The sequence below is a fragment of the Canis lupus genome, chromosome 9 (assembly GCF_011100685.1).
Source record: "Canis lupus familiaris isolate Mischka breed German Shepherd chromosome 9, alternate assembly UU_Cfam_GSD_1.0, whole genome shotgun sequence".
NCBI classification, from domain to species: Eukaryota; Metazoa; Chordata; class Mammalia; order Carnivora; family Canidae; genus Canis; species Canis lupus.
The window spans coordinates 19,578,656-19,597,826 of record NC_049230.1 but is presented as its reverse complement, the minus strand read 5'-3'; the positions used below and the strand labels follow the sequence as shown (position 1 = coordinate 19,597,826).

The following is a 19,171-nucleotide window of genomic DNA, read 5'->3' as shown; positions in this document are numbered from 1 at the left end:
TCATTTATGTGTTTGCTGTCTACCTTCTTTACATGAAAGTTAAGCTCCCTGAGGGCAGGGGCTTTATCTGTCTGGATTCCCTAGCACAAGGAAGTAGGGTCTACCTCCTGGGAGTCCTCTCTGGTGGACTTGGGAAAAGAGTGAAAGAGATCCTAACCAATCAGCTCTTCCCTCTCCCTGGGGGCTTTCCCCCTCCCACACACAGGGTCACCATAGAGCAGTTACTCCCTCCAGAGAAACCACATCTCATGAGAGATACTTTAGGCTGTGATCAATTGCTTGGCAGGATTCTTCATCAACTTGCTTTGAATAACAGAGGTATCAAGTGCTTTAAATACACATTCATAGGTAGCTGACTTCTTGACAGAGGGATTGGACTTAGGGGTTTAAGAATCAGAAGCCACCAGCAGCTAAAGAACTCACGAAAAGTCAGCAGAAAACTATTCTAAAGTGATTGAAAAATGAGTAGGACACGAAGTCCCTTGGCAAATACACACAGGCAGCTCTGTTCGGAGCACGACCAAAGCACAAAGGCAACCATTCCCAAACTGACCCAAATCAAGAATCCCTAGGATGTTGTTAAAAAGACACATTCCTGGGGCATCTGGCTGGCTCAGACAGTAGGTGGAACATATGACTCTTGATCTTGGGGTCATGAATTCGGGCCCCCCACTGGGCATAGAATTTACTCAAATAGAACACACACGTTCCCAGTCCCCACCCCTGGAAGTCTTATTCCATAAGCCTGGGTTGGGGCCCAGGTATCTATACTTTTAACAAGCACCCCGTGTGGCTCTTAAGAAGAGGCAGGTTTGGGAGACACTGGATAAAGCAAAGGAGCAAAATCTGCTCAGGGGCACAAAGGCCAAACTCATCCCTGATGTGCCCTCTGACCCAGCCACAGGCGATACCCCCTAAGTTAGCAGGATGGGGGTGATGGGAGCAGGATGAGCAACATTTCCATTGCTGCTACCTAGGCAAGGAGGGTCCCGAGGGCAGGGGAGGTGTAGAACATGGGGGAGGCTGACGCATTCTGGGCCCCCTTTGGGGCTTCATTAACCGCCAGTTTCCATTGAGGTAATGGGCTGGGGGCATCTCCTGCTGGCGTCACAGGCCAGTCATAGGCCAGTTCACATGATGCTACAGAGCCCTAGGGGTCAGCTTCCCTTTCTTCCCACCTCAGGCCTGAAGGTTTGACCAGAACCCCCACACCCCAGCAGTCCCAGAGGAGGCTATCCCCAGCACACAGATCATACCCTGTAAGAGGGTCCATCCTCTTCCCAGGGCCAGGAGAAATCAGCCAAGACAAAAATGGGCTGTGGTGTGAACTCCAATCACTGCTTGGCCCCTCCCCAGAACACACTGGCTTCTCAAACCAAAGGGACAGGATAGGGCCTCACTCAGAGACTGCCAACAAGAATAGAGATGGGAACAGTAACACCAAGCCCCAAGTTCCTGGAGAGCAGGAGAATTTCTAATTACCATGTTCGGTCTTGAGAATATGCCACTCTATTTATTTGTTGACTTGGCTAAGTTCTGGCTGCCAAGCTAGTGTGCCAGGGTCTGCCCCCGACTCCATCCTGGCACTGAGGTGGAGCTTATCTGCCTGGGGACATGGCAGATGATTTAGGAGATGGGGAAAGGGCCACGCCAGCATAATGCTCAGAGAGAGCATTTTAGGGAGCCTCCCAAGCTGGGCTTCAAAAAAAAAATGAGAGGTTAAAACAGCCAAGCAGCTCAGCCCACCCCAGGCTGGCCATCTATCTACACCATATATGCCTCATCACCTTCTCCCCTTCCTGGGGTCCAATCACACGGTGAAGGGGCCTCTTTAGGAGTCCACTGGAAGCGGCGGGGGAGGCATTCTCCAGAGCTTCTGCTCCATTGTGTCACCACTGGCCTTGTCTCTCACCCTTACCCTGCCCCCACCCTGGCAGTCCTCTGTACTGGAAGGAACCAGTTCTCTATCTATGGAGGGACATTTGTCCCCAAGAGCCTTCTGGAAGGGGAGGAGACAGAAAGATGTAGAAGGAGGCATTGTAGCTAGGAAAAACTGGGGGAGGGGATTAACCCCATCTCGTCCCACAGACATGCTGAGGCACCAGCGTGCATACACACGGATCCACACACACCTACTTGCTTTTTACTCTATGGCAGCACACGGGTAAAACATATCCTCCGTGAACACCCTTCACACACCAGCTCTCTCTTTGGACTTGTAGATGTGATGGGGGTGGGAGTGGGGGAGACCAAAGGGCAAAGGGACTGGAGACCTTGGAGGAAGATTTGGGAGCAGTAAACCTTCTGAAAGGGGGAACACAGACCCACTCCTTTAAGAATCTCATAAAACCTATGGATCTTCTCTTCCTCAAAAAAAAAAACACATTCCTTTGTGTATGGTGCACCCCTAACAATTTCCACACAATATCGGAGGGCGGGCATAAGGACCCCTGCAACCTACCCACAGAGCTTCTGTGAATCCAGACTCTACGTTATAGACCCCAGCCTCATACAAAGGACGTACATGGCCCAGACTCAATGTTCCTTACTACCAAATAGATCAAAGTCATTGTCCCTGAGGGTTCCCAAGGGCTCCCAACAAGCCAGAAGAAGCAGCACATTTTTGACTCTAACCAGACACAGCTTGAGCTCAGCCAGCCTGAGCTCCGGTCTCCCTACAGCAGACTGATCCTTTCTGTAGCAACTCAACAGATCCCAGGCACCCGAAACAGACACACCCTCTTAGCCTTATTTATACCCCCCCCCCAACTATCTAGAAAAACCTCAAACCCAAAGATGTCTAAGCTGTCTACAAAGCCCCACCGACACTCACCCCTAAATAAGTCTAGGCACCAGACTGAACCTACAACCCCATCCTTGTGGATCCAAACTGGCACTTCCCAAATTCTTCACAGCCCCACCCACACTACAAGAATCCACTGCTTCTCTCCAAACTGGGGCTTTTAAAAAGATAAAAATCAAACCTGCGGTGGGGAGGTTGGGTTCCGGCCCCCATTCCTCCTGATGCACCCCACCACTGGCAAGTTTCCAAAAGAACTAGTCCCCTCCCCACCACCCCAAAGCTCCCTCTGGGCCGTGGGGATCACTGACCTGGTGGGAAGAGGCAGGAGAGGAGGCTGGGGTGGTGCTGGGATGGTGCAGGGGGACAGGGCCCCGGCAGCTGCATCTGTCTCCGCAGAGAGAGTGAGAAGGAGCGAGTGGCCTCAGCATCCCCCTCTCAGGCCTGGCCATCCATCGCCAGCTGGGAACCTGAGCTGCTCCCTCAGAAGGAAGGAGAGGGAACCAAGGAGATCCCCACCCCCACCTCCCCACCCACTGGATTTAAATGTACAGGGACTCCCAGGGCAGCAGCATGAAACACACACACACACACACACACACACACACACACACACACACTTGCCCTCACACCCCTCACACTGACACATGCGGATAGACACACGTACAATCTCCAGACCCCCACCGCCAAGGGGTGGGGCTTCCAAGGTGGAGAGAACGTTTTTCACCCCCTTCCCATTCCAGACCCAGGCAAAAATGGACCAGCTGCTGCCAACATGCCAACCTCAGCCCACCCCTACATCACAGCCCTGGGAGCTGCCCACTGTGGGAAGCACAGGGACCCTCCGCTGACAGACAAGAAGCCTGGCAAGCCGGAGAGAAATCAGGCATTGGGAAAGGAAGTCTTTGAGAGACCGTGGAAATTGACACCTCTGCGTTCTTCAGCTCCAGCCCGGTCCGGAACCTCGGGAGGAGGATGGGCAGACTGGGTATATACTCTGTACCTAACTCAGAGCTGGACGCCCAGGGCTTGCAGAGTCGGGGAAGGCGTGTGCAATACCCCCCGGATCCCCAGATCCCTCCGGTACCCATATAGCCAGCCATTTGGTCACGAATTTCACAACATGTCTTGAGCTTTTGCTCTATGCTAAATAGTCATTCTGCTTATATACATATTTTGGGGTTACCACGGTAGTCAAGACAGATGGTCTTACTCTAAGGATCTAGTCAGGGGTCTTTGCCTTCTACCTCCTGCTTTTAAATTTTAAAGATGGTTCCAGAGGAGCTGGGTTTGAGCTTTAAAAAATGACCAATGATACCCAGGTGGAGGGATATCCTTTACGGAAATCCTAAAGAAAAGCCCTTAGAAGGGGGTTCCTAGTATAGTGGTTTCTAGGTTTTCATAGTGTTTAAATAAAGGGATCCTAAGATGGGGGTATTAACCCTTCCCTCGCAGACTGTCTAAACATAAGCCTTCTACCTGCCACCCCACCAGCGACACCCTGAGGCCCCACCAAAACGCACCAAGGGATCCAACCAGAAGACCCTCAGAACACAGCTCCCTATCCAGAGGAGGCCCCACTCCAGACTCCACCTCAGCCAGCTCATGGCTAACCCCCCAGCAAATACCCTAAGCCAAAGTAGGGGGAATTTGCCTGGGGCAGAGGTATTCGGGAGAGAAGGAGGGAGGATCACTTGCCATCAGAATTACAATCAAGGATATGTGGGGGTGGGGGGGGGGCGAGGGGTGAGCCCAGGGCCCTCTCTGCCAAAGCGCTGCAAAAAAGAATTATTTAAACTTTTGTTGTGCTTTTGGCTCAGACAGTAAATTGTTTAGCCCTGGGGGTTGAGAAGAAGAGAAACCAAGGGGGTGAAAATCAATGTTTTGGCAGCTCCTGAAGATAGGTTACAAATTAATTGCTCTTTCTCCTCATCCTCCTGTCCCTTATCCGCCCCCCTCCCCAACCCAACACACCAACACACACCTCGGCCTGGCGGCTGCAGCCAAACAAACTTTGCAAATGAAAATTTCAACCAGGAAAACCAGGAAAACGGGCCTGGGGCCAAGTTCCATTCAAATAAGCAAATACCCCACACAATGGTCTGATTCATCCCCAGGCCTAGTTACACAAGCCTGGCTCAGGGCAGAGAAAATAAATATCAATATAAGTGTCCACATTGGGCGCTGGGGAGAGAGGGGAGTAAGGGGGCTGGGGGGGGTCCTTGGAGAGCTCCTTTGGGCAGAGACAGAGAAGTGGGTTAGGTTGGAACATCAGGGGTAGAGAGCATCCCCCACCCCAATAATAGAAAAGGTCACAAAACTACTCACCTTCAGCAAGCCACGTCTCCTGGAAGTGACTGAGATCCTGGAAGAGATCTGAGGAGTGAATAATGGAATTGGAGGTGAGATGAAGGAGATGGTGAGAGGGAGGGAGCCCTAGAGAGCCGGGTGACCCTCCCACACACACTCCTTGAGGGTAGGGGCCCAAGAATAATCAAGAGTCCCTTGGAGGGGAGTCTTTTGGGGAACAGGGCGGTGGCTCCAGGATCGGCCCTCGGGGCGTGTGAAGTGAGGAGGGTCACGGTTTTCTCTCCGGCTCTTTACCTTCGGAGTCGGGGGGCGGCAGGGAGCCCGGGTCCATGAGCTTCCCCTGCGGGACCATCAGCGCTTCGCGCAAGCTCCCATTTCCGGGCGATTTCTGCGGGGAAGGGGAAGAATGCCCCCGGGTCACCCTGAGGCCCCCCGGCCTGGGGGGCGGGGCTGGGGTCCCGGGGTGACACAGAGGCCGGGCAGCGCTGGGCCCCGTTGGGGCCGCAGGGCAGGGCTGGGGGGGCGGGGTGCAGGGCGGGGGCGGGCGTGGAGGCCGGCGCGGAGCTCACGCTGCAGAAGGTGTAGGGCACTTGCTGGTCCAAGTATCCGCCTTTCATCCTCCGCTCCATCCGGCCGCTCCCTCCGGCCGCACCGCCCGGGCCCCGCGCGGGGGCAGAGACCTGGGGAGGGGGGGCTGCGTTCGCACACCGTCCAGGGAAGGCAGCGGGGTGGGGGCGGGTAAGGGCAGCGGGGAGGGGCAGTCCGGGGCTCCGGGTCCGACAGCAAAACTTCTCCGACTCACTCAGGCGCTGGGGAGGTTTCCGCCTGCCGAGCTGAGCGCCGTCACCACTCCCCTCCCGCCAAAGGAGGTCCCACCTGCTCCTGGGCGCCGGGCTCGCCGATTCGGCTGCTTTCTGCAGCCCTGCTCTGCCCAGGCTCGGTTACATAAGACGTGTGTGTGTGTGTGTGTGTGTGTGTGTGTGTGTGTGTGCGTGTGTGCGTGTGCGCTCGCGCGCGGAGCGGGTAAGGCGCGCACCATTCGCACGCCCACAACTCCCGCGCCCCCTCCAACCCCGAATCCCAGCGCCTCCCACACCCCCCCCGCCCGCCCTAGAATCTGCGGAGGCGGCGGTTAGAGAGCGCAGCGTGTGTCGGCGGCGAGGCGAGGAGTCTCGGACGCTCTCCCTCCCTCCCCCTCCCGCAGCCTCACCTGAGGCCGGGGCGTCTGAGCTGGAGCGGCGGGGGGTCGCGAGCTGGCCCCGGGGCCTCACCGAGGGCCGCGGGGCTAGGCCGGAGCGAGGCGGCCCCGGCCCCGGGTCCCCCGCGCACCGGCTTGTTTTCCGGGCGCCGCCGACAGTTGTGAGCCCGGGGGAGCCGCTGATTGGTGCATTTCCTTGCCTCCCTCGGCTCCCTTACCTCCCCCCCACCACCCCGTTCCCTTTGTTTCATTGACTTTTGTGAATGAAACCCTAGGGCCGGGCACGCCCGCCAATCCGGAGACTCGCCCGACCGGGCCGTGGGGGGGCGGAGTTTCCCAGAGGCGGGGGCCAATCAGAACGCAGGGGCTGGCTCCCGGCTTCATTCACGGCTCGGGCTCCCATTCATAAAAAAATAAACTCCTCCGCGGCCTGAGTTCATTCATAAAGAGCTGAGAGAAAAGGAGCGAAGCCGAGGGCCCGACGGCTTCCTCGCGGGGCTCCGCCGTGTCCCTGTGCGAAGCTCGGCGAGCTCCTCGGGCTGGCCCGGCTGGCGTCTGCACACGTCTCTGCATCTGCGTGTACGTGGGAGTGTGAACATGTCTGTGTGTGCGCCCTGCGGGGAGGCGAGCGGACTTGTGCCCAGAGGAACAATAATAACTAGCATTTATGAAGCGCTCCGCTTCCACGTGCTCATTTCATTCCCATAACCTGGCGAAGTGATTCTATTGTTTCCATTTTACAGAGATTGAGAAGGAAAACTCAGGGAAGGGTGGTGACTTGGCTGCGGTAACTCAGCGCAGCTGGAGTTTACAGCCCCCAATCTCCCACATCCCCCCGTACAGCTCTTTGAGGCCACAGCTAAATGAATTAAGGCTTTGTGACAACAACTGATACACAGTAGGCCCTCAATAAATGTAAGTTAGCACGGAATCCAGGCTTTTCCTCAAGGGTCTGCTCTGCGGAGCTGTTCTGTGACCCACTTTCTGTTGATTGCCGCAGAAACCGGAGGGCCCCGCATGGACCTCTGAAAGCGCAATTCCCGCTCAGCCATCTTTCCTCTTAATCTTCAGAGCAAACATAAGATCTTAGGGAGAAAAGCCCCAAGGCATCTGATGACCTGGGGGTGGGACTCAGTTAAAGAGCTGGTCACAGGGACTCCTGGGTGGCTCAGCGGTTGAGCGTCTGCCTTCAGCTCAGGGCGTGTGATCCCGGCCCAGGGCATGATCCCGGTCCGGGGATCGAGTCCCACATCGGGCTCCCTGCGAGGAGCCTGTTTCTCTCTCTGCCTGTGTCTCTGCCTCTCTCCTTGTGGGTCTCTCATGAATAAATAAATAAAACCTTAAAAAAAAAAAAAAAAAAAAAAAAAAAGAGCTGGTCATAGGCTCTGGTCCCTCAGTCATTCACCAGTTTGGTCAATAAACATTTATTGTGCCAGACACAGTGCTGGGTACCCCCAGGAGGCAGCTGTGACCAAGGCAGACACCTGATAAGAGCTGGGCTGTTTAGGCTGTAGTCATGCGGGCACACAGGACATGAAGTACCCCCCAGGCCTTCTTTCTGAGATGCTCTCTGGATCTACAGTGCATACACTCCTTTGAGGAGAGCCTGAATTTGTCCCCTGCTTACTTGTGGTGCACACTAGACACTAGCTGAACCCCAGGCCAGTTGGGGTTGCTTTCAAAAATCATCTAATCTGGGGCGCCTGGCTAGCTCAGTCTGGTAGAGTGGGGCTCTTGATCTTGAGGTTGTGACTTTGGACCCTATGTTGGCTGGAGAGTTTATATAAAACAAGGCACAAAATTTGTCCAATCTAACACCTCCTCTTTACAGATGAGGCAGCAGGGTTTCAGAGAAGGATATTATACTGGTAAGCTCTTTTGGGTGCTGAAGATTAGAAGTGAGACTAGAACACCAAACCTCTAGCTAGCACCTAGGGCTATTTATTTTATTTAGTGCTCATTCCAGATCATCGTGGGCTGATGAAAATAAACTTCTCTGAGGAATTATTCTTTGAGGCTCATGTCTATTATCCCTCTGCTCCAGGAAGCCTTCCAGATAACCTGAGTCAGTTCCTTAAGAACCACACAACATTCTTGCCTGTATCTCTGTTGTAGGTGTCTTTCATGCTGCCTCAAGGTATAGTCATCCCTAAGTATGGAGAATTCTCCCGGTCCTGAGGGGGGTCTCATTTGTCTCTTAAAATCTTACCCAGCTGTTTCAAGCTTAGGAGGGTCCTGTGAAATACTAGTTCAGTGAATAGGTGCAATAAAGACCAAGCTAATCGAGCTTAGCAGGAACCCTGCCCAGAAAAGGAGAGACAAGCCCCAGCAAATCCCAGCTTTGGGCTGGATGGCACCAGTTTAGGGAGGAGCTTGTGTCTCAGGGCCCAAAGAAGTGGGGGAGGAGGACAGAAGATTCTTCAGGAAGGCCACTCCTTTGCAGTCTCCATGACGATGAAGAAGATTCCTGTGGGTCCCAGAGCGGGCACTCCAGGTGGGGGCTCTCTTAGGGGTGTCCTCGGGTTCTGAGCTTTAGCATTTCTCTGGAAGGCCTCTGGCTCTCTGAGGAGTAAGTGTTCCGTTTCTATTCCCCATCCGGGGTCCCAGCTGAAAGCCCTGCCCCTCGTCTTCCTCTGGCTCAGCAAGCTGACTGAGAGAAAATGCCACTTGCTGCCGTGGGCTCTGCTATCACTTGGCCTCTGATTCAACACCCAGGCTGGACCCAGGAGCAGCGACATCTCCAGCGGGAACATTCCAGCCTCTTCCAAGCCTTGAGATTGTTAGGGAAAGGAAGGAATAGAGGGGCCAGAGGTTTCTGTTGGAAATCACATCATGATAAGCAACATTTCCTGAGCATGTCCAGTGCTTGACTTGGAATTAACTTTCACAGTGGTCCTGTGAGGTGTCTTCTCCACTTTACAAATGAGGAAATTGAAGACTTGCAAGCACACATCTTTTAAAAATAATTTTTAAAGTCTTTTTTTCTTATGACTTTATTTATTCATGAGAGCCACAGAGAGAGAGAGAGAGAGAGGCAGAGACACAGGCAGAGGGAGAAGCAGGCTTGATGCAGGGAACCCGATGTGGGACTCGATCTTGGGACCCCAGGATCACGACCTGGGCTGAAGGCAGGTGCTAAACCGCTGAGGCATCCAGGCGTCCCTTTTTCAATTTTTTTTCCTTTTTAAATTTTTTTAAAATTTAAATTAAATTTGCCAACATATAACACCCAGTGCTCATCCCATCAAGTGCCCTCCTTAGTGCCCATCACCCAGTTACCACATTCCCCCACCTACCTCCCCTTCTGCAACCCTTTGTTTCCCAGAATTAGGAGTCTCTCATGGGCAAACACACATCTACTCCAGGGGTCCACTCAACAGACTGAGGACATCCCCAACAGACTCTTTGTCACAGAGACTATACATTGAGGGAACACAAAACAGGTTGGTTTGAGGACTCTCCTAACCCGGACAAGGACACGTGGACACACCCAGATTAAGGATATTTACAGTCATCTCTTGGACACATAGGTGGTTGACGAAGCACAACATAGTTCCTGGTGCTCCCCCAACACACCTTGGGAAGGGGTTGCCCAGGTAAATGCTTCTTTCTAGTATATTGGGGCTGGACTCTGACCTGTTTCCCAGGAGTCTAAGTTATAAAATGTCAATGTGGGTTTTAGATATGCAAATATTCATATAAAAGCACCCTGGGGCTTGGTCAGAGAGCTACACTAAGCTGCAAAGAGAAGGGAGAGGATCAGATAAGGAGGCCTAGGAACAATCAGAGTGTAGTGGTGGGGCACTGGGTGACCTGTCCAACCTGTGAGGGGAGGAAAGAAATGTCTTCAAAAGTCTGGCTTCCTCAGTGTCTGGAAGAGCTTAGAGTCCCAATGGCATAAAGGGTAGAACCTAGAAGGTAACCCAGGGAGACAGCTCCATAAGGCCAGATGGATGAGATAAACAAGGTCAAGTGGTGTCCTCTGTCCCTTTAGTGTCTCTTAGACTAGATCTGTCACCAGGGTTACTGAATCAGATCAGGGTCAGGCAGTAGGGGTGGGAAGTCATGGAGTCATCCTCATGGGATTGGTGGGTCAAGATTACCACCAACAAAGTGCCACTCGTGGGCTTCCTTATGTCCTTTACTCCCAGGCCCACTTTCACATTGCTGCCTCAAAGCATAGGAGTTCTGAAGCCAGGGTTTATGACTGTGTTCGCCTCTGAAGCCAGCTGCCTGAATCTCTGTGTGCATGCATGTATGTGCTTTGCTGAGGAGAGGGGCCATGGCTTTTTGGGGGTCATCCCAGAGCAGGTCTGTGATCTCCCCACCTCCTCCACCTTTTAAGTCAAGAACCACTGTGCTGGAATGCCTGGGTGGCTCAGTGGTTAAGCGTTTGCCTTTGGCTCAGGGCATGATCCAAGAGTCCCAGGATCGAGTTCCGCATCAGGCTCTCTGCATGGAGCCTGATTCTCCCTCTGCCTCTCTCTCTCTGTGTCTCTCATGAATAAATAAATGAAATCGGGATCCCTGGGTGGCGCAGCGGTTTAGCGCCTGCCTTTGGCCCAGGGCGCGATCTGACTGCGATCCTGGAGAACCGGGATCGAGTCCCACGTCGGGCTCCTGGTGCATGGAGCCTGCTTCTCCCTCTGCCTATGTCTCTGCCTCTCTCTCTCTCTCTCTCTCTCTCTCTCTCTCTGTGTGTGTGACTATCATAAATAAATAAAAAAAAATAAAATAAAATAAATGAAATCTTAAAAAAAAAAAAAAAAAGAACCATTGTGCTAATTGCCTTCATCATAGATGGTGTCTACAAATATCTTGCCAGGGCACCTGGGTGGCTCAGTGGGTTGAGTGTCTGCCTTTGGCTCAGGTCATGATCCTGGGATCCTGGGATCAAGTCCTGCATCAGGCTCCTCACGGGGAGCCTGCTTCTCCCTCTGCCTATGTCTCTGCCTCTCTCTGTGTCTCTCATGAATAAATAAATAAGGTCTTAAAAAAAAAAACATCTTGTCACTATATATTACCTTAAAAATGGTTGGAAGGATTTTTGGAGGATATATTTGGGGGGTGGTGTGTGTGCAATTGCTTCCCTTGTTCATATCTACCTTCCACTTAGCCTGAGACCTTTCTTGAGACTCCACAGAAGAGGGAGCCCTACTTCTAATCATCTGGCTGGGAGCATGTCGGGCTAAAGAGGAAAGGTACAGGTAAAGCTGATGTCTTAATTCCAGAGGGCACCCTGGTAGAAGAGAGCTGTCTCAGGAGAAATTCCAAAAGATGAAGTCTTAGAAGGGTGTTTTGGGTGGTATAGTTGGCTAAGCCTCCAGCTCTTAGTTTCAGCTCAGGTCCTGATCTCAGGGTTGTGAGATCAAGCTCCGCATCCAGCACTGTGCTCAGTAAGGAGTCTGCTTGGGATTCTTGCTCCCTCTGTCTCTCCCACTGCTCACACTTTCTCTCTAAAATAAATAAAATAAATAAATAAATAAATAAATAAATAAATATCTTTTTTTTTTTTTTTTTTTTTTAAATGAGAACTTGGAGACCAGGCCTCTCTTTCTCTTGGGTATTGTAGAGTGGGTTATACTCAAGAACCTTGGGAAAAATAGAAGGTGATCACACCAGCCTGACTGCCAGTGTTGGGGCATGGGAGTTGGAGGGGGGAGATGGAGCTGGCAGTCAGGAATTTGAGGTGGGAGATTCCAGTTTCCAGGAGAGAATTTTATCTCAGTGTAGCAGCTGTGATATTCTCAAGGGTAGAGAGATGGACACAGTGACTTCCATGAGGCCAAGCCAATTCCTGGGAAGGGCTGATTTTAGGATTCCTCCTGGGGAGCCATCTTTTGGGGAGCTGTATAAGAAGTTGTCAGAAATCCAGTGAAGAGCATTTCAATTTTATTTTTAAGTGTTTTTAAGTAATCTCTACACCCACTTTGGGGCTCAAACTCATGACTCTGAGATCAAGAGCCGCATGCTGTACCAACTGAACCATCCTGGTGCCCCACCCTGGCTTGGTTTGGTTTTTTTGTTGGTTAGATATATATAATATATAATTATAAGGATCACCACCAACAAAGTGCCACTTGTGGGCTTTCTTTTGTCCTTTACTCCCAGGCCCACTTTCACATTGCTGCCTCAAAGCATAGGAGTTCTGAAGCCAGGGTTTATGACTGTGTTTGCCTCTGAAGCCAGCTGCCTGAATCTCTGTATGCATGCATGTATGTGCTTTGCTGAGGAGAGGGGCCATGGCTTAGTATTTTATTAATATATTTTATTTTATTAATATATGATATAGAATTAATATTATATAATATATTTATATATATATAATATATATTTTTAAAGTAAGCTCTCTCTATATATTTTTTATTTTTTTAGCTCTCTGTATTTTTAAGTAAGTTCTCTCTCTCTCTATATATATATATATTTTTTTTAATTTTTAAATTAAAATTAAGAGTAAGCTCTACACCCACCATGGGGCTCAAACTCATGACCTTGAGAGCAAGAGTCACATGCTCTACTGACTGAGCCAGGCAAGTGCCTCTAACATCTTTTTTTTTTTTTTTTTTTTTAAGATTTTATTTATTAGAGACACAGAAAGAGAGACACAGGCAGAGGGAAAAGCAGGCTCCATGCAGGGAGCCTGACGTGGGACTCGATCCAGGGTCTCCAGGATCATGCCCTGAGCTGAAGGTGGCGCTAAACCGCTCAGCCACCAGGGCTGCCCTCATCTTATTATTATTATTTTTTTCATCTTATTATTTTTAAACAAGGCTGAATACATGTGTCTTCTTTTCATCTAGAATACTGTCCCAGGAAGAAAGGTTGAGCCTGATGCTGGGAAGAATCTGGAAGGCCAAAGAGAGACCCACCGGGCTCTGAGGAGAGTAGTTTTTATTTTTAGAAGGTGCTGGTGCCTTCAGCTTTTCATACTTGCTGCCTGCAGCCACTTGGGGCTTCCCCAAAATGCAAAACCTTCCTTGACCTATTTTGTCTCTTCCCCTATTAATTTAGCTTTCAACCCTCTAGTTACAGACCAAGTGCCCCAGCTCAAGTTCAGACCCTGTCTGAAAGCAGCAGGGTAGAAGACTGTTTTTCTCTTTTGATTCCCCCCTGCCTTTCTGTCAAAGAGAGACAAACAGACAAATGTCAGCAGCCTAAAGGATTAGAATGGAACTGGTGCCAGTTGAGCAGAGTCCAGGATGCTCCCCTTTTTAATTAAGTGCAGACTTGAATTATGAGGGGCCGCAGCTCCTACTGGGCAGGGCTCTACCCAGGAAAGGCAATTTCTCTCTTTAAAGACTAAACCCCCTTATTTCCCTTAGTCTCTCCTCAGTTCGATGCAAGTGTCTCTATTTGCTCTTGTCATCACGAATAATGGGCACCTGGGGGGGATGCCCCGACTGGCTGCGGCTGCGGCAGGGAATGCCCCAGCTGGCAGAGGCCTAGGCACTTGACTCACTCTGGACTGTTTGGTGGGGGGGAAGAGTGGTGGCGGTGGGGATTCCTGATTTTATTTCTGAGTGTTTTTGGTTTTCAAAACAAATTCCTCTGTCACCCCCAGCCCCTGACTGCCCTCCCACACCCCCGCAGGCATCCAAGGGCTCCCTGTGACTCAGGGAGCCCTTGCTGAAGATTTAATTCTGTTGATGCTCATCTATCCTGCTGGTGACCCCAGCCCAGAGTTATCTGGTAATTTACAACCATATTTGTTAATTTATGGTCCCCCAGACTGTGGAGCCCAGAGCCCAGGAAATGACACTCCCCCCCACTGGGTGAAGCTCAGCTTTCTTCTCTCTCTCCGTGGGGATCAAGAGCCTGGGTGGAGAAAGTGCGTGGCGGGGAGGAAGGCTGGTAGAGCATGCCGAGAGGATGTGGTATCTAACCAGAGGGCACCAGGCATTCTGGATCCCAATTTGAGTTTCCAAAATACAGTTTTTGCACACACGCTTTACACTTTATCACTTTCCTAAGTGTTTTAGGATATATTCTCCTACGTTTGCCCAGCACTCCCTGAAGTTGATTTTTTTTTAAGATTTTATTTATTCATGAGACACACACACACACAGAGAGAGAGAGAGAGAGAGAGAGGGAGAGAGGCAGAGACACAGGCAGAGGGAGAAGCAGGCTCCACGCAGGGAGCCTGACGAGGGACTCTATCCCAGGTCTCCAGGATCAGGCCCTAGGCTGAAGGCGGCGCTAAACTGCTGAGCCACCCGGGCTGGCCCTGAAGTTGATGTTTTTAGGTCCCTGTAATAGTTGAGCACTCTAAAATTCAGAGAGCGATTGGCCAAATGTCACTGGGGCTGAGGACCAAACACTCCCGGCTCTGGAGTCCCCATGCAAGCTCCACTCAGTTCCCAGGGCTAGCTACTACTTCTGAGGGGAGAGAGGAGACAAAACCAAGTTGTCCCTAGCCGCTGATTTCTAGTCCTTCGTACCCTGACCCACTTGACCCTCCCTCCCTGACATTTCCTTTTTATGTTCTTTTTTTTCTCCCTACAAGTCCCACTTTCCTGATAAGAAATACCTGTTAGGGGCTTGTTAATCGTGGATCTTCTTAGGGGGTGTTTCAGCATTTTCTTAAATTGTGCATCAGACATGAATGTCTCCCATGAAGGGAAAACTGATAGGGGGGTTGCATTTTGCTCCCTAGAAATTGAGAATGTAAAGTATATTTAATTAAAATGATAAATCTGATTTTCAGTTTTGTTTTTACTACTGCTTAAAACTAATCTATTTTATGCACGTTTGCAGAAGGCTGCAGCCATCAAATCAGAGAATATTAGAGCTGTGAGGCACCTGGAGATCTTTCTGGGCCAAACCCTTCATTTTATAGACAAAGAAACCAAGTCTCAGATTGGCGAAGGGTCCCCTGAAGTTCCAGTGATGTGCGAGGGGCTGGTTCTCCATGGCTCCACCTTCTTCCCCTGTTTCGACTTCCTGGTGTATCTCAAGGGCAGGAATCACCGGCTGGGCTCCTCTCTCTTTAAATGTCTCCCCCCCCTTCCCTCCCCCACCCCCACTGCCAACTTACACTGGGAGGGGCTTGGCCTCCAGAGCCCCCTCCCCCGCCTCCCTACTTGGTACCAGATCTCTTCTCTGCCCAGTTCCCTCCCTCTCGCTTTCCTGGCTTCCCCCTCTGGATCCTCATTCTGCACAAATCTCATTTGCTGAGCCTTAAATTGTATTGGGTGCTCTGTATTTTTCTCTCTGCATTGCTACGAGACAGTTACCAGATTTTTGTTTTTGTTTTGTCCCAGGTATGTCGGGAGAGTTGAACACAGAAGCTACTGGATTCACATTTTATGTTGTTTTTCCTTAAAACGAGGTTGTAAACATTGCAAAGCACTTATTTATTTATTTATTTGAATAGGTAAGACATCTCCATGGTACAAAATTCCAAAGTCATATAATATTATCTGGTGAGATTTTATAATCGCTTCCCTGGCAACCCATTTGGCCTTCCTAGAGGCAGCCAAGATGTTTAGTTTCTTGGGTGCTCTGGGTGGCGTGGACCATGCGTATCTATATACAACAAACACAGACCTCACACACGTGCATTCATCTCCTCTCCTTTGTTTACACAAATGGTGTGGGACTGTGAGCACAGGAGGCCTGAATGTATCACGAGCCAAATAAACTTCATCCCTGACAGAGCCTGGCACAACCAGGGAACAGGTAGTTCAAGAAGCAATTTGTGCAGCTGGACTAGAATTTCTGGAGATTGTTCTGTGTATCGTTAAGATGGTTGTGCCCGGTGTCCCACCTGCCATACAATTAAAAATACAAACAATAGAAACCATAAAATAACTTAGAGGAAGTCCAGAGTTGATTTTTTTTATCCTGACTACCACTACCATAGTATTTTTTTATTATTTTTTAAAGATTTCTTTATTTATGAGAGAGCATGCATGCACGTGCACATACGCAGGTGCACGAGTGGGAGGAGCGGCAAAGGGAGAGGGAGAGAAAGAACTTCAAGCTGACTCCCAGCTGAACCAGGTGCCTGATATGGAGCTCCATCCCAGGATCCTGGGATCACAACCCCAGCTGAAACCAAGAGTCTGCAGCCCAACTGACTGAGCCACCCTGGCACCCCAATACCTAAGTATTTAAAAGAAAAAAAATTGGTGTCTCTGCTTAGGCCCATGGGTTTTGAGATAGGCCCAGATCCAACTCCTGGTTGTGCCTCTGATTGGCTTTGTGATCTGGGTGAGTCAAACAATCTCTTTGAACATCAATTTCTTCATCTGTACAATGGGGATAATAAGATCTCCCTTGGCTCTTGAGGTCAATGACCTTATGTAGGAGCGAGAGCATTAGAGATAATGTGTTGTGATGCCAAGTTAACAGGAACAAGCCAGTCTTTGTATGTTTGTGCATATATATGCATGTGGCTGTCCCCTTTTCCTTGTACACCCTCACTTCACTGCCTCCTCCACTTCAGGCTCCCAGTGTATGTATGGGCTGATTTTTGGAGAGGCAGCATGACCTGTGGGCAGTGGTGGGCTAGCTTTGGGGTCAAGGCACCCAGGGTGGGAGGGGCTGAGTTCTAGTCACCTGAGAACTCCTCTCAAGGAGGCCCGTTGGCCTTGGCAGGTCTCTTTTCAGCCCATCCTGACTATTCCTCCCAGTTCTGCATGCTGTTTGGGAATACACCAGTAGCTGCTCAGCCATGGTTCTGGTTTGCTGGCTTTGAGGGAGTGACCTGTCTCATTCACTGGGTGTTGGTGGCCAGGCTTATTTGGATTCTAGGAAAGTTGGCTTTGAGGCCCCCAGAACCCAGTGTGCTATGGCTATTGGGATATCTAAGGGACTCTACCTTTTTTGACAGAGAAGTGGAGGGCCCAGTTAAGAGGTGAGAGGTGATTGTCAGAGAAGGAAGGATTATGGATCCTCATGTATGTGCATGTGTGTACACACACAGCGATTATAATAGTTGCTGCTTCCCTTCTCATTTTCAAGACATTGGAAGGCTGCGGGCAGCCCGGGTGGCTCAGCAGTTTAGCGCTGCCTTCAGCCTAGGGTTTGATCCTGGAGACCTGGGATCGAGTCTGACGTCGGGCTCCCTGCATGGAGACTGCTTCTCCTTCTGCCTGTGTCTCTGCCTCTCTCTCTCTCTGTGTATGTCTCTCATTAATAAATAAATAAAATCTTAAAAAAAAAGAAGAAGAAGACATTGGATGGAAGGCTGCAATAATTCTTCCAGAATGAGGAGACTCCTTTGAGACTTTTCGGTTGTGCCCAAGACAGTTGGCCTGTTCCCTAGGAAATGCCTTCCTGGGGTCTGGGGCTCTGGAGGAAATAGAAGGAAAAACACAACCTAGTTGGCTCAATTTCCATCCAATCTGTCAGCCTCGGGGTGCCTGGGTGGCTCAGTTGGTTAAGTATTGGAGTCTTGATTTCTGTTCAGGTCATGATTTCAGGGTCTCCATGCAGTGGGGAGTCCGCTTGAGGATTCTCTCCCTCTCTCTCTGATCCTCCCCCGACTCACACACGTGCGTGCTCTCTCTCTCAAATAAATAGATAGATAAATAAATCTTAGGGATGCCTGGGTGGCTCAGTGGTTGAGCGGGTGCCCCGGGAGTCCTGGGATCGAGTCCCACATCGGGCTTCCTTCATGGAGCCTGCTTCTCCCTCTGCCTGTGTCTCTGCCTCTCTCTCTCTCTCTCTCTCTCTCTGTGTGTCTTTCATGAATAAATAAATAAATAAATATATTAAAAAAAGATAAATCTTAGAAAAAAAATCTAGGGCACAGTCAGTTAAGCATCCGACTCTTGGTTTTGGCTCAGGTCACGATCTCGGGGTTGTGAGATTGAGCCCTGCTTATTGGTTTACATATTGACCGATTGCTTTCATGCTACAACAGAAGGGTGGAATAATTGTAGGGAAGATGGCATGTATGACACTCAAAGCCATATCTACTCTCTGTTCCTTGACAGAATAAAGTCACCGAGCCTTGCTCTAAAGTGTAGATGGGAAAAAAATAAATAAATAAAAAAATAAAGTGTAGATGGAGGACTAATTCAGAGAGCAAGAGTCCATATTGACAGTTGGGCAGCCCAAAGGAGGGGGCCAAGCATCTCTGCGCAAGTCAGGGGCAAAAATACCCCATGATCCATCTTCCCAGCAGGAACCCTGCCCAGGGGATTGAGAAGGACCCTTGCAGGTGTATCTTCCCTAGGTCAGGAAAGCTGAGCTGAGCAAGGGGTGGGGGCTGGGGAGAGTTAGGTGACAGGCGCAGGAGCTTTGGCCAGTTCTCAGCTTCTCCCCAGAGCCCCTCACCCTCTCCCGTGAGTATGGAGGAATGGGGAACCTGCACAAGGTGAAGAAAGGGCTCCAAATAACACCATGTTCTTACTTTCCTAAAATCTGACATGCAGATGAGATGAAGAAGCAAATTTGAGAATCCTCAGGGAAGAGCGCTGCCCATCACCAGAAGCTGGATTCTGAGGCCACAGGATGAGAAATGACAGCTTCCCTCAGGGTAGGACTCAGCCACCATGTCACTGGAGTCAGGGCCGGCCTGCCCTCCGCCACCTACAAAGAAGGGGTTCAAGCAGGGTGCTCAGTGCTCCCCTCCTCATTCCTGCACCCACATGGGGGAGGCCAGGCATCCGGAGACACTTGAAACACTGGCCTTCAAGAACTGCCAACGGGCACAGTTGGTTAAGTATCTGCCTTCAGCTCAGGTTCTGATCCCAGGGTCCTGGGATCCAGTCCTGCCTAGAGCTTCCTGCTCAGCAGGGAGCCTGCTTCTCTCTCTCCCTCTCCTGCTCCTCCTGCTTGTGCAACTGTGCTCTCTCTGTCAAATAAATAAATAAAATCTTTTTTAAAAAATAAAAGAACAGGCCAAGAGTCAG

The 19,171-nt window shown here is 50.6% G+C and overlaps 1 protein-coding gene and 1 long non-coding RNA gene across 7 annotated transcripts in view; one reads left to right on the top strand and one right to left on the bottom strand.

The window, feature by feature from the left end:
* Nucleotides 1-6,364, bottom strand: part of ETV4 (ETS variant transcription factor 4) — a 15,282-nt gene extending 8,918 nt beyond the window's left edge. The window contains exons 1-4 of one of the 6 annotated variants that reach the window (XM_038547196.1): nucleotides 6,321-6,364; nucleotides 5,680-5,790; nucleotides 5,405-5,498; nucleotides 5,129-5,176 (exon numbers count right to left, since the gene is read on the bottom strand). In XM_038547196.1, coding sequence (XP_038403124.1) covers nucleotides 5,129-5,176; nucleotides 5,405-5,498; nucleotides 5,680-5,739 — 202 coding nt within the window. In that variant the 5' untranslated portion in view covers nucleotides 5,740-5,790; nucleotides 6,321-6,364. Of the gene's footprint in view, nucleotides 1-3,111; nucleotides 3,188-5,128; nucleotides 5,177-5,404; nucleotides 5,499-5,679; nucleotides 5,791-5,912; nucleotides 6,102-6,320 lie in introns of those variants that run through there. The other 5 variants (XM_038547198.1, XM_038547195.1, XM_038547197.1 and 2 more) reach the window with 5 other exon arrangements.
* Nucleotides 5,000-19,171, top strand: LOC111097347. The gene is made up of 3 exons (XR_005364365.1): nucleotides 5,000-5,202; nucleotides 15,569-15,681; nucleotides 18,692-19,171. It is a non-coding gene; the product is annotated as an uncharacterized LOC111097347 (long non-coding RNA).